The sequence below is a fragment of the Aptenodytes patagonicus genome, chromosome 3 (genome assembly GCF_965638725.1).
Source record: "Aptenodytes patagonicus chromosome 3, bAptPat1.pri.cur, whole genome shotgun sequence".
NCBI lineage: Eukaryota > Metazoa > Chordata > Aves > Sphenisciformes > Spheniscidae > Aptenodytes > Aptenodytes patagonicus.
In genome coordinates, this window is record NC_134951.1 from 95,036,017 (window position 1) to 95,049,633 (window position 13,617).

General features: G+C 36.9%; 1 protein-coding gene across 1 annotated transcript in view; it reads left to right on the forward strand.

Moving 5' to 3' along the window:
* Positions 1–13,138, forward strand: part of TTC27 (tetratricopeptide repeat domain 27) — a 137,678-nt gene extending 124,540 nt beyond the window's left edge. The window contains exons 17-20 of the mRNA XM_076334285.1: positions 5,044–5,241; positions 8,712–8,823; positions 9,427–9,527; positions 12,894–13,138. Of these exons, the coding sequence (XP_076190400.1) occupies positions 5,044–5,241; positions 8,712–8,823; positions 9,427–9,527; positions 12,894–13,016 (534 nt within the window). The 3' untranslated portion in view covers positions 13,017–13,138. The remainder of the gene's footprint in view (positions 1–5,043; positions 5,242–8,711; positions 8,824–9,426; positions 9,528–12,893) is intronic.
* Positions 13,139–13,617: the final 479 nt, after the last annotated feature.

The following is a 13,617-nucleotide window of genomic DNA, read 5'->3' on the forward strand; positions in this document are numbered from 1 at the left end:
AAAATAATCTTATTTATGGAAAAGATTAGTGTGTTTGGCAGCTACAGTATTGTGGTACTGGTGGGGCCTGCGTGTTTACTCATGGAACATCTTGTAGATGGCTGGCTTTTTTTAATGAATTTTTTTCTCAGTTGTTAATTTAAATAACATTTTTAGGGGTGATCTACTGTATTATTTTAGTCAGATTGACAGCTGACCAGGAATAGAACTTTCTACATGTATTTGTCCATTTTAGGTATTTTGAGATGATACAGAATCCTATTAGTGTGTTTTGTCAAATTTTATGTAGGATATTGTATTAAAATATTTGGGGATATTGCTAAAATATTTCTATTTTTGTTGTATAACTTTTTTCATCTTGTTCTCATACAACTTTTATCATTTTTACAGAAGTATATATATGCTATGTATCCTAATTTTTTTTTTGCATCCTAATTTTAACTTTGGCTTCTGATATGTAAAGTGCTTTATGGGTTTCATCATAACTTCTAATACAGTTTCCTCAATTAGAAGGATTTTACTAGTTGGCCAAGAAAAACCTCAGAGCCTGATTAAAGAATTTCAGAAAGGCTTTAATCAATAATCTTACAAGGAAGAGAAGAGTATTCCCATAGCAAAACAAAAAAAAAAAGCACATAAAACTAAAAGCTTCTGCTGAGATTGTTTACAAAGCTCACCATTAATTTCTGAGCCTCTCCCATTTGCCAGCTGGCCTGTTTTAAATAGAGATGCTCTATAACGCTCTTGTGCAATTGTATTTTAAAAAAGTAAAATCATGAACATGAGTAAGTGGAAGCATACACTTCTGTTGCCATGCAACATAGTATGATCTTCTCTCAGGTTATATTTAGTATTTGTAGTTGTCGTAGATTTTAATTGTTAGACTACTAAGATAGATGATATAGTGGTGAGAAGAAGGTAGGAATTTAAAAATCCAGAAAAATAGATATGCATGGGACTGGAAGAAACAAGTTGAGTCATTGATTCCAGTTCTTTGTGAAAACAGAAAGCCAATCACCAATCACTTTTAGCATAATTGTTGCAGAACACCCCTTGTGAGACTGAATGCATCAATTAAGAGTGTGCAATTGAATATATAATTTGAAATGTCCTTGGTTTGTGTAGTTACATCAGATTTTTTAATTTTATTTCAGCATAGTCTGAAGTCATATTCGTAAATCACTAATTTCTTCTAATAACAGTAAGGCATTCATATCTTCATCTGTGACAGGCCATTGCTGTCTTTTTGTGCCAGACTTCTGAGTATAGAATGTAGCTTTGGGAAATTTTGCTTCTAAGCTATTCTAGTTATTTAACGATGTCATCCTTGTGGCAAAGGTCTGAGATCAGGACATCATGAGGCTTGAAGATATGTATGTACAGATTCTGCAGACAGAATTGTACAAGGAAAAGCTGAAGGGCTCTTTATAAATGAACAACAATGCAATAAAATATTACAGCAAAGGACATACTTTCAAAAGTCTCAGTTTCCTAGTATACCCCTTAAATGTTATAAGCATGCTTTTTTACCTTCCTTCCTTACTGGTTCTTAAAATTCTTCGCATTTCCATATTCCTTTTAATGTTCATGAACCGACTGAGAAATATACCTTGAAAACCTGTAATATAGGTGTGATGTAATAAAAGGTAAAGGCTCACTGAATTATCTGTAGTTTCAGCTAGTAGATCAGTCACTAAAAAGGACCTGAGGAGAAAGCCTTACCTGTTGTAATCATCAATTTAGCTTCTGAATTATTAGTCTGAGGTGGTAAATATACCTGAAAGATTTCTGCAACTGCTAATCACACTACTTTGCACCACATGCGTGTTTATGGAAGCAAGCAATCTTTTTTACTTGGAAAGCTGCAGGTCTGTGAATAACAAAGTTATTTCGTGGGTGGAAAAGCTGTTTTGCTACATTGCTTTCAGAAACCAGATCCTCATCCTGTGCTGTCAAAGAATATGAATTCAGAAGTATGGACAAATGGTTCCTCCATGCAATTCTGTGCTCTTGAGAATCTGGCAAAGTTTTTCTGTTACCCTTTCCATCAAATATCATCCTCATTTCAGCGGTTCGTATTGCCAGACTGTTTCTAATAAAAGACTGCAAGAGCATGTTCCAAGGGGATGTTGAGGAGCAAGGGTAGGAATTAATACTTTCTGGAGCTCTCTTTCTTTTAACTAGCTCACTAATGACAATTGTCTTTATTTTAAAGCTTTAATTTGGGAGGGGCATAGGGAGAGCTCATAGACTGCAGATTTGTCATTTTGGATCTGGTATCCGAGGGTTCTCTTCTTACTTGAGCACTGTCAAGTTTGATTAGAATCATAGAATCATAGTATTAGTGAAGCTTCTAAAAAAGGTTTGACCAAGTGAATTTTTTTATGAAAGGTGCTGTTTGGAGAACAGTTGTGGAAGGAGATTAACTGATAGCAATCACAGCATTTTAAAATTATTGGGTTTGTTTCTAAGGTTTTGCCCAATGGTGGGCATTTTTTCAGTTTTTAGTAAACACGCATTATTCGCAAAAGCAAAGGAGAAGCAGGAATGCAGATGGTGTGATGTCATACTAAACACAAACTCTCTGCACAGTGGTCGTACAGACCCCAGTTCATTAAAAGAGGCTTTTTAAAAAAAAAAAAAAAAAAAGCTCTACTGCTTGTGTGGTAACCTGGGCAACAGAGCATTGCTTTAGTAGTTTAGTATGTATGGCAGTTTAAAATCTCTCAAAGATATAAATTAAAATTTAACACTTAAGACAACCGTCTAAAATGGAAAGCTCTGTTACACTGCTAATACTTTTTGATGATTAGCACAATTCACTTGCAATTTGAAATAGCTTTATTTAACAACTGGGCACAGCCAAGTAGCGTTAATGATTCATTACTGTTTAATGGACCCTTTAATTTGGGCTTTCACACTAGTTTTATTTTAACTGCTATAGTGCTAAAGCTTACATGATGAATTACAAAAAAAAGGAGAGAGATTATTATGATGAAAGTGTAAGCAAAGCCTGAACTCTGTGGGAATATAGGTAATTTTTCAGTTGCTAAATCCTACTGACTGAGGAAACCGGTTTTTTTTTCATGTGCAAACAAAATATCATTGGCTTTAAAACTCTTGATAACTGTACATGATATTCATGTGAACTAACTTTTTGGACTTTGAGTAACAATTTTATTAAACTGAGAAATTGATTGAGAAGTCATACATGTATGTATGAATCCTCAGAACCAGTTCTAGTTCCTTTTCAAAAGAGAACATACTTTAATGTTTCTTCTTTTATGTTTTTTTATTACAGTGCTGTAGTAATGGAAATTTCAATACTTGCTGGTATTTTTCTAGGAAATCATTACAGAAGACCTGATTCATTTAATGCTGGGTTTTAGTCCCTTAGATTCCAAACCATGAATGCAATATGAATTTCAGAACTTTTTGACTATTAATAGTTGATCATATTTTCTATTATCTTAAGTGAAAATCCGAGCTCTTTATCAGAAAAGAAAAGAAAGAACAGTGTCATATCATTTTATAAGGGCTACGCTGTTACGGTTTGGGGGGGGAGGGGGCAGCTGTTTAGCTGATGTTCAGATGCTATTATGATTTCATATTGATTCTGAAAAGATACCAGGGAGATGTATAATTTTTTTCACTTTTTCTGTTACATAGATTTATTTCATAACATCATTGGCCATTTTGATTTATTGGGGGGGTTTTGCCAAAGATTTCTGATATATTATCTGATAAAACTGAGTAATTAATTCTTGGGATGCTTATTAATTGAGCCATTCTATAGAAGAAAAGTTGTTTTAGGAAAATGACATATCACAAATACTAAATTGTGTATGTTTTTAGTTTAAGTGTAATATACTTTGATACTGTCATAATTTTTGCATTACTTTCTGCTAGTGAACTACATCTTGGTTTATGAGGATGCACCTCTTCTACTTTTACTAGAGTAGTGGTATATTTGTGTGGTTTGGTGCTATTCACAGATCATCTTTGAAATTGGTTGTATTACTGTCTTGATATTAATATTGCTATTAATGTGATTTCATTGTAAGTATTAATACCACATGGACAAAAATGTTGAAGCATTAAAGTTGCCAAATGATAGCCTCACAAGTTAGGAAGTACCAGCATGAAGGTGTTTGTATACCCTTTACTGGCCTATCTTGAATGCAAGCCTTATGAGACTTCCATTTTGGTTTTATTGTTATTTCTTCCCCAGTCTCTGTATCTCATGCACTACACAGAACAGGTAGTTCTCACTTAATAACCCACAGCTTTCCTGGGTTTTATTTTCTTCTAATTCACCATATGATCCAATGTCTTAATTTACATTTGCTGTTTCTCATTTTTATTGAGAAGGAACTGAGGCACAGCGAAACTGTTTTCTAGCATCCAGTTTGGGACACAAAGGCTCATGGGTTTTTTTCTGGGACGCTTGGTGTTACGTAGCATTTCGTATATGCAAAGCCCAGCTCCCATTGAGTTCACTAGCAGCTGCACGTGCTCAGCATTTCTGCAGGTCAGATCCCACGTTCTCAAGCCAGTGACTCAGAAAGTACCGCCATTACATGAGTATTGTAAAACGTTTGATTAAACTGACTTGACTAGTAATTCACCAGAAGTGCATTAAACACAGTTTCCCAAGGTAGCATTCAGTTGCCTTCCAGTCTCCATCTCATCCACTATACATCTTTCAGTTTCTGTGGGTAGTTAAAGAGAGGTCCTGTAAACAACAGTGTTTTCCGTTACCTGAATTAATCTGGTTCAGCCTGTTTACTGATCTTTTTATAATGGTATTATAAGGTGAAAATATATTTAGGATACTGTCACAATTTCCTGTACCATTCTCTTTCACGCTAGCCTGTCCCGGCAACCCAAATTTCTGTCTTAGCTCTTTGGCCTCTTTATCTCCACCAACCATAGAAACGTGGGTGAGGTTTAAATTAGTAAAACCAAAAATTACATATATCATTATATATACTGATGTTGATTTGAGTTGAAATAAAACCTCTTTCCTGCTGCTTTTTTAAGGTGCTAGCTATTCTGGTCAGAGCGGTAGTGGATGGTATGGCAGATCGCACTGGAGAGGTAGCAAGTGGATTGAAGGGGAAACTGCAAGAGCTCTTGGGCAGAGTGACTTCACGAGTGACAAATGATGGGGAGATCTGGAGACTTTATGCCCGACTTTATGGAAATGGACAGAATGATAGTGGTGAAGATATTGAAAAGGTAAATGTGTTGTGAGGTATACGTTTTTATGGATACACACTTCTGGTACAAACCTTCTGTTCTCTAACAAACTATAGTGCTATAGTAAGACATGCTCTTGTTCCAGACGTGTTTTGCTTCAGTGTTTCTATAAGATTATTTTGTGCTTTTCATGTTCCTACTGTACACGTTTTTATTATCTAACAGGAGCAAGATGGTTTACGTCAGTTTTTGTGGATTTTTAAAAAATATCTCTCTCTTATCAGTATTTCATTTTAAAACATCCTATCACAGTATATGTGCATTGTCTTGGATCTGTATTCTGAAACTTTTCTTGGCAGCAATCTAATGGCTATAATCTAATGGTGGTGGTTTGTTTTTTTTTTAATTGGAATCGTTGATTCTGAAGACAAGATGTTGCAGCTTCTTGAAAAAAGTGGTTCTTTGTGGCATCATAAGCCATCTATATTCTTCTTTGCAATCACTAAGGGAAAATGCATTTAAGATAGTCTTTACCACAATTGGAGTTCCCAGAGTAAAAGTGCTTCGTCCTTACTTAGCTTAAAATTGAATTAAATAATGCTATTTAATTCTTAATCTGTTGAACCATTGGTTTCTCTTTACCCGTCTCTGGTTTTGCTACGTTAACTTCCATCTCTTGTTCCTATCACTTCCCAGGTAATTGAGTTGATTGCATTTCCAAAATAACTACTCTATGCTGCTAGAAGTGCTTACTTTGTTATATGGTAAAGTGTGCTTTGCATTTGGTATTAACTTTCCAAAATTCAAATGGCCTTGCACACTCCAAAAATACTTATGGGTTATCAGATCTTCACTGAAGCTGAAAATACACAAGGTCAGCATTCAGTATGTGTTTCCTAATGGGGGTATGCCTTTGGCCTGGGCAAAAATGTCAGGCTGGAGGATTGCTTTTCGCTTGATGTCAAGCATATTGTGCAGATGGTTGGGCCTACAAATTGTATGCCTGTGGGGTTAAACTTATAATTATTTGGGCCTTGCTCATTGTCTTGCTCTTTACGCTTTGCCCTGTGAAATGCCTTGCTTAGTCATTGCCAGTGTCCATTATACCTCCAGTTCCTCCCTTTTTTCCTTCCCTATTTTTCTTTACAGCTGAACAATAAAAGGGATTTGGCCTATTTAGAATTCAGAAATACAGACACTGCAATATCCTGTAATATATCCTCAAATTCTTACTCAGACATGCAAAGTAGCAGAGGCCCTGTCTATACTATAAATGTAATCATTTCAGAATCTGGTTATATCACAGTATGTTTCACTAACCCAGTTAAAAACATGGTTTCAATTTGTAGAGCAGACAGGACTTTAACTGTGTTTCCTAATCAGACTGGTTATGGAACATGCTTATGGTCTAGCTTGCCCTGCAAAATGGAATGATGTTTATAAATACTTAAGGTATGCTTACATGTGTATCCAAGTATCATGGTATGATGGTACCGTAGATAGATCACGAAAGAGCAAAACTGCCTACAGCCACAGCATATGTTAATTTACAGTGTAAAAATTAATTTACAATACACTGGATAATTACTGGTAGCTTTTCTGATATCATATTATAAAGTAAAAACGTTAAAACCAGTGTTTATTGGCTTCACTGCCACAAGCACCGTCATGTGTCAGTCAGATATTAAGTGAATATAACTCTCTGTAGAAAAATTCCAGATGTATAATTGCAGTTTTCCCACCCACATTTATTATGCAAAAGGTCAATGAATTCTGAAAGGGCATTATTTACTGTATTGTGGCATCATAGGACAAAGAGATGGGAACAGATCTATCATAGTGTCATGTACCTCCTTACAAATGTAGGGTTTGACCTTTATTCCATAATATAATACCTTATTTAGTGCAGATTTAATTATATTTAACCAATTTTGTTTCTAACATTGCATTTGAAAGAACAACCTTGTATGTCTGGCTATTGTAAAGGGTGGGTGGGTTGGTTGGTTTTTTTACTTTTCTGCTCTTCTGCCTTATCTGATGCCATGAATCACTAGAGTCTACAGTTACAATTCACAACAGTGCTTTGTAAATTGCATCAAAGTCAGACAGGGTTTACAAGTTAGGAGTGTAAAACTATTGAAGTGTTGGGTTTGTGGGTTTTTTTCTTTAGCTTAGCATGTATTTACTTTTACGTATCCAACCTGCCACCTCATTCTTCACTCTTTCCTCTGCTGAATGCAGTCCAGTCCACCCCTTTCCCACTGAGGAATCTTTCCAACCTTCAAGTTTCCTGCTGTTCCATACCCAGGCTATGAAACCCTTCTGTTCCTTAAACTTTCCCCAGCTCATAACTGTTTCCTTCCAGGATAAATCCAGGTTCCAGAAGTGCAAACAAACAGTCTACAAGACCTTGAATTCTTTCCCCTCCCTGACATCTGTCAGCAAAACCCCCCTAATTTGCTGCTCTGACTCAGACACGTGCAGACTGAAATCAGACTGCTGTAAAAACTGTTCTCCTTCTCTTGGAAGTTCTTGCCTCTGCTGGCCAGAACTACTACCAACTACTACCAACTACTTAGGTTATTATGAAAAAAATTAATATGCTCTGGTTTGACTTAATACACCTTTACTTGCAATTTACAGCAGCATGAGCAGTTCAGTCGCCCATGCCATAGTGATTGGAACTCTGGTGAGAGACAGAAGGTAGAAGCTTCTGGGGTGATGACCCCCAGATTTAATCTGTATTTGTTCAGCAATCAGAAGTCTTTATTGTGCTCATGTACATGTACCGCACTGAAAGTTTTTTATTCCTTTATATGATATTTAAACTCTTCAAAAAGATAATTGAAGAGATGTCATTGAACCAAGCCATGTAACTTCTGGCATGTATTTGTTTTGTATTTCTGATGCTGTAGAAAGAAAACAAAACTCAAAAGCAAAAATTAATTTCTTCTGCTTATATTTTTCATGGTTTTTTTCTTAATGGGGCCCTCCTTCCGTATTGTTTACATTTATTTTTCCTGTTCACACTGAGAACCAGAGCAGTATGGCAGCTTATAGCTGTGTCTAAAATACATTATTCGCCAAGAACACATATACAGAAAGAAAGCTTTGATGTATTCAGTTATAAATTTTTTAGGTACAAAATTGTTGTTCAAACTGTGAGTACAAGTATTTTTCCCTTTTTCATGTGCATTTAATTATGATGACTTGGCAAACATGGGTCACATCCATCAGTCTAGGCAGATTTTTAAAAGATAAAAATTAGACACATGTTACTTTATATGCCTCTCATACTTGAGATGCAATATTGGTGAACAACATCTGTGTTACAGCTGGTGCTTACCATAGCAGAGAAGGACACTACTCCAGCTCACAGGAAATCAAGCATAGTAAAGATACATTAATTTTCTGGATTCAGCATTAATTTCATAGATACTTAAAACTAAATTAGTCTCCTAGTTTGTTTTCTTACATACTGATCTTTTTTTTTTTTCCCCTCCTTGCAGTCACTGCAGTGTCTCACTAAGGCACATAAATGTGAAATTCAATCAAGTGACTGGGAGAAAGATGTTTCTTCTTTTAAGGAAGTAGTGAAAGGAGCCATAGAGATTGCACATGGTATGTTCTACCTGAAAATAACTTTTATTATTCATGAAGACTGTAGCAAATATTTGTTAAGCTTAGTAACAAAATAATATTATACTTTACCCATTCTATTTATTCCTACTATTGGGAGTCCTCTAACAGAGAGCATCATCCTAATAGTGCACACACAAATATACTCCAAATGAGGCAGAAATTGTGTTAGGTGAGTCAGTAAACATATGACTGGTAAACATGGAATCAATTAATTTCATGGTCTAGCAATTTCATAATGCACGTGAAAATGCATCTATAGTTCATCTCAGTCCTCAAATCATCACATAAGGTTGATTGACTGTGCCAGTCAGGAGACAGACAAAACTTAGACTCGATAAGACTATTCACTGTGCTGTGATATTTATGTTTAAGAAGGATACATTTACCTGTTGGGTTTAGAGTTATCTTCTCAAAATTCCTTGGTATTCTTTTTCTTTGTATTTCTTTTGGGGGATATTACATTAAAAAATTGTCTATGGAAGGTATCAAGATTTTTAATTAAATGTTGTTGTCTAGAGATTATTGCTATAGAGGTAATGCTTTTTTGGTTTGGGGTCCTTTTCTTCTGTGTTTGGATTCTAGTGACTATAAAATGCAGCAAGAACAAATCTAATCATCAGGAAGCTTTGCAGATACTTTCTTCAGCTCGGCTCAACTTACGTGGCTTGTCATCCAAAGCAAAGGTAGGAATGTTTGAAAGGTAGGAATTTTTGTTTGAGAGCTAGGAATCTTTGTTCTGTTGCCAGAAACCATTTCTCTGTTTTGAGTCATTTATAGATTAAATAATACCTGCCTGTCCCAGTGCATCATCAGATGGATATTCACCTCTACGCTGTTAAGGATTCCAGTTTTAAGTAGACTTTTATTTCCTTTCTTCCTGCTAGGCTTTGACTGAAATAAACCTACTACTCTAAAATGTCAATGCTATCTCTTAGACTAAGTTAGTATTTTACTTAAAATGTTGGGCAGACAGATTCGAATGTTTGGAAGAAATCGGTCATTTCAAAGACCTGATCCTTATGTGACTAGTCATGGGGGAAGCAGGGCAGTCTCAGAAAGAATGGATGTAAACCTGCAGAAAGGACCAAAATGTGTCAGGACTACTTTGCATCACGTGAAGTGTTTTAAAAACAGGGTTATCTATTAAAAGAGAGAACTAATTTTTAATAAGGTTTTCATGGATACCCTACCATTAATATTCAGATATTAATTCATTGGAAAATGTCATCATGTTTGAATCATATGTTTGGTTTTTGGAGCTGTGCCTCCATAGCCAGGCACCCAAAGAGCCCAGTCTGTTCTTGCACCATTATTATCCTAATTTTACCCTTCATCTTACAACATGAGACACAGCCATTGTTTAACTGAGGACTGATCTGGAATACGTTTTCATTCAAATTACACTTAATATCTTAAAGAAGTATTCTTCCTGGCTGTGTGTGGGGTTTAGTAAATGTGAATTACAGAGCATAAGTTTTAAAACATGTGTGCTTGTGTTACAAAGTGTTGATCCGTCATCAGTGTGCTAAACTTGGCTCGCTCTCTTTTAAGACCTATAATTTTAAGGATAAAAGCCTAGGAAAGTTGTATAAGCAGACACAAGCTGGCTCCGTAACTGCTTTTAGATGCTGGCATACGTAAGTCTTTGGAATGTGGTAAAAAAAGCCACAACATGTATGTGTTGTTGTGATTCACGAAATGGTTTTAAAAAAAAAAAAGGTGTGTAGACTGAGTATGACTGTAGAGAAAGCAAGACTACTTGACATAAATGATATAAATATAAGTGCAGGTGGTTTATATTATGCAAGATCATGCGGTATCTGAAAGATTAAGAACAGGTGAGTCTAGTAAATTGTATTCTTAATTCCTGAAGGCACTAATTAAATGAACAACTCTATTATTGGCAGATAACGGTACCTCTAAGTTTTATGGCACTTCTGAGAAAACTGACATGTTAGAGATGGCGTGACCTCACTGGTTTTGCATACTTTCCAAGATGCCATCTTATTTTTAATTTGAAGTCATATTGAATTTCTAAAGTGTGTTGTGGTTTAAAAACTCAGTCATCTTCTGTAAGATCCTATGCACAAACAGTTTAGCACTGTTTATGCCTGTCCAAGCTTGACTGCAGCATCTCCTTTTGCTGCCTTGTGAATCAACATTAGTGTGGGTTTTTTTTCTTTTTTCTTTTAATAGAGAAAAGCACTTAAAAAAATGGGCAAAGAGCAGGCTCCTCAGGAGTTTACATTTCAGAAGGAATAAAGGAACAGTGAAAGTAACTTTTAAAAGATAAAATTTAAAAAAAAATTCAAAAATTTGGTAGTCAGGACATGCAATTGGAACAAATCAGTAGTTTTTGCACAGGTGAAACTTCTCAGACTTCTCACCTTTCCTGGGATCTCCATCTCTGACATTCCAGCTCCTGTGTTGTGTGGACTTGTGATGCACCCACTCTCTGCTGAAGGCTGCAACTCGAAAATGTATTGTTAATGGGCTCCTTTCTGTACAGAGCCTTCTGGGCAGTCACATGCTCTGGCAACTAGCATAGTGGGCTCTCTTCTGCTCCTTGCCCCCATGCATCATTTGGATCTGACAGGTGGGGTCTCCAAAAAGGAGAAAGGTCATGGAGCTGTATCGTAAATGCATGAAATGTACGTACTGTTGTGGGGAAACATGGGGCACAAAGCCCAAAGAATGATGGTGCATGAAACTTCCCCACGCTGCATCTAGTTGAATAGATCTCTTTAACTGTGTGAAAACAAACAAAAAAAATAAATAATTATACCACCCTGATTTATTTAGCTGTCTTAGCCAGAAAGAACCAAATTTTTCTGTCACATTCCCAGTGTGAGGTTTTTGGGCTGAAAGTCAGAAAAGTTTCTGTACTTGTAGCAGGAACATGTTCCTATTTTTGTGTAAGATGTTCCTTTGTTCAGTGACAGCACTGTTCTGAGGCACATTGAAGACCTTGGTTCAGGCCTTTTAAGTACATTTTTGTTTATATACGTATCTGTATTGTCCCATTATGTTTTGATGATATAATGATGTACAGATGTACGCCAGAGCAACTTTTGTTTTCTTGGTTTGTTTTTGTCTCTAAATGTAGGCTTTTCGTTTGTGTCAAATGAAGTGTGAATCACTCTCCCTTTACATAATAAAGGGGAAACATATGTTTGGGTTCCACCACCACCACCATATTTCTGTGGAGTGGTACCTCACACAGCCTTCATATTACTTGAGTCAAATAACAGGTCCTGGCCTTGCAATAGCAACACGTTCTGGTGCAGCATGCACAAAGCTCCAGTCAGAGCTTGCATATCTCAAGGCTTTAGACAAGTCAGTTAGCATTCCTCTCCCTTCATTTCCCTGTAAATACGTGAAGATTATGATTGCTCGTAAGTTAGCTGCTTTGTGTTTTTGTTAACGTCTGGAGGTCTTTAAGAACAAACTATTTTTATTACTCTGTAGTGTTTTGTTTTCTCTTGTGTAACTTAATTACACACAGATTAATGTCTCCACCCACGCATGTCTTGACACCAAATGTTAAAAGGTGTTTATTTGGGGTTTTGGAGAAAACAACACAACAGAATATAACACTGGGAAAAATGGCCGTTAAAATTCACTACTAATAATTTATCAGCAGGTGGGTTTGTAAACTGCAGTGACAGTATGTGAGATGCTCTTCTTATTTGAGTTTCAGGGTAAAGTCCTTCACTTTCGATGGGATCAGGAGTCAGCGTAGGCAGTCAAGTCAGAGCAGAAACCCAACATTCACAGGAGGATTCAGCCCCTTGGCAAAATATCAGGTGTGTGGCACAGACCACACGTCTATGTATGTGTGTGTGTATACATATGTACATACATATATATATTTGCCCCTTTTGTTTATTAGCCACAAAATGGACTTTTTAAAGAGAGAAATACCATCATAGGTACGAAAAATACGAAAGGCAGGATAGTGGTGATGAGCTTTCTGTATTCTGTCTCTATGCTGAAACAGAGAAACTGTATGTATATTTTAAAATAATGTATTTCTTTTTGTCACGCAGCAACTTTTTGTAGATGTAACAAGTAATGAGGTTCACAGTGAGATAGCTGATGAGGTGACAACTATGGACAACATGATTGCCAAACTTCAGGAACTGAGCAACCAGCTGAGAAACCAGTGCTGACATAAGGACTGGATTTCATGACAGGAAGACAATAATGACATGTTTCTTTTGCCACAGCTTTTGCTGATGAAATGGTAACAATCCTAATGCAATAACACTCTCAATAAACATTTTTCTGTACAGTGCTGTTCTTGTGGTCAGCTTTCTTCGGAGTTCAGGCTGGTTTTTTTAAGATTATCTGCTCTCACTGTCTTAAAGCTGCATGTTTTGGTTCCTCAGGCCCAGATTTTCTGGAACAGAGCTACTTGTATTTATAAGGCGATTATTGAGGATTAGTTCTGCCTGGCTGCATCACACCCAGGCGCCAGGCCTCTGCGGGATACCCCACCTATGTTGCAAGCCAGGGAGGAGGAGAGGTGTCAGGGCGGGAGGAGATGGACAAGCACTCCCAGAGGTGGGAGCTGGGCCCAGCCTATCACCCTCACCAGCAAGGCACACAGCCAATCGGAGGGTGCGTCTGTCTGCCGCTGGCCAATCAGAGGAGCTGTAAGGTTGGCCCGTCAGTGGTGGGAAGCTGAGGTGAGGGCAGGCTGTCATGGCGGGGAGCACCGTGGGCACCGGCGAGCTGCAGGCAGGGCCAGTGCCTGAGGTGGCTCACTAG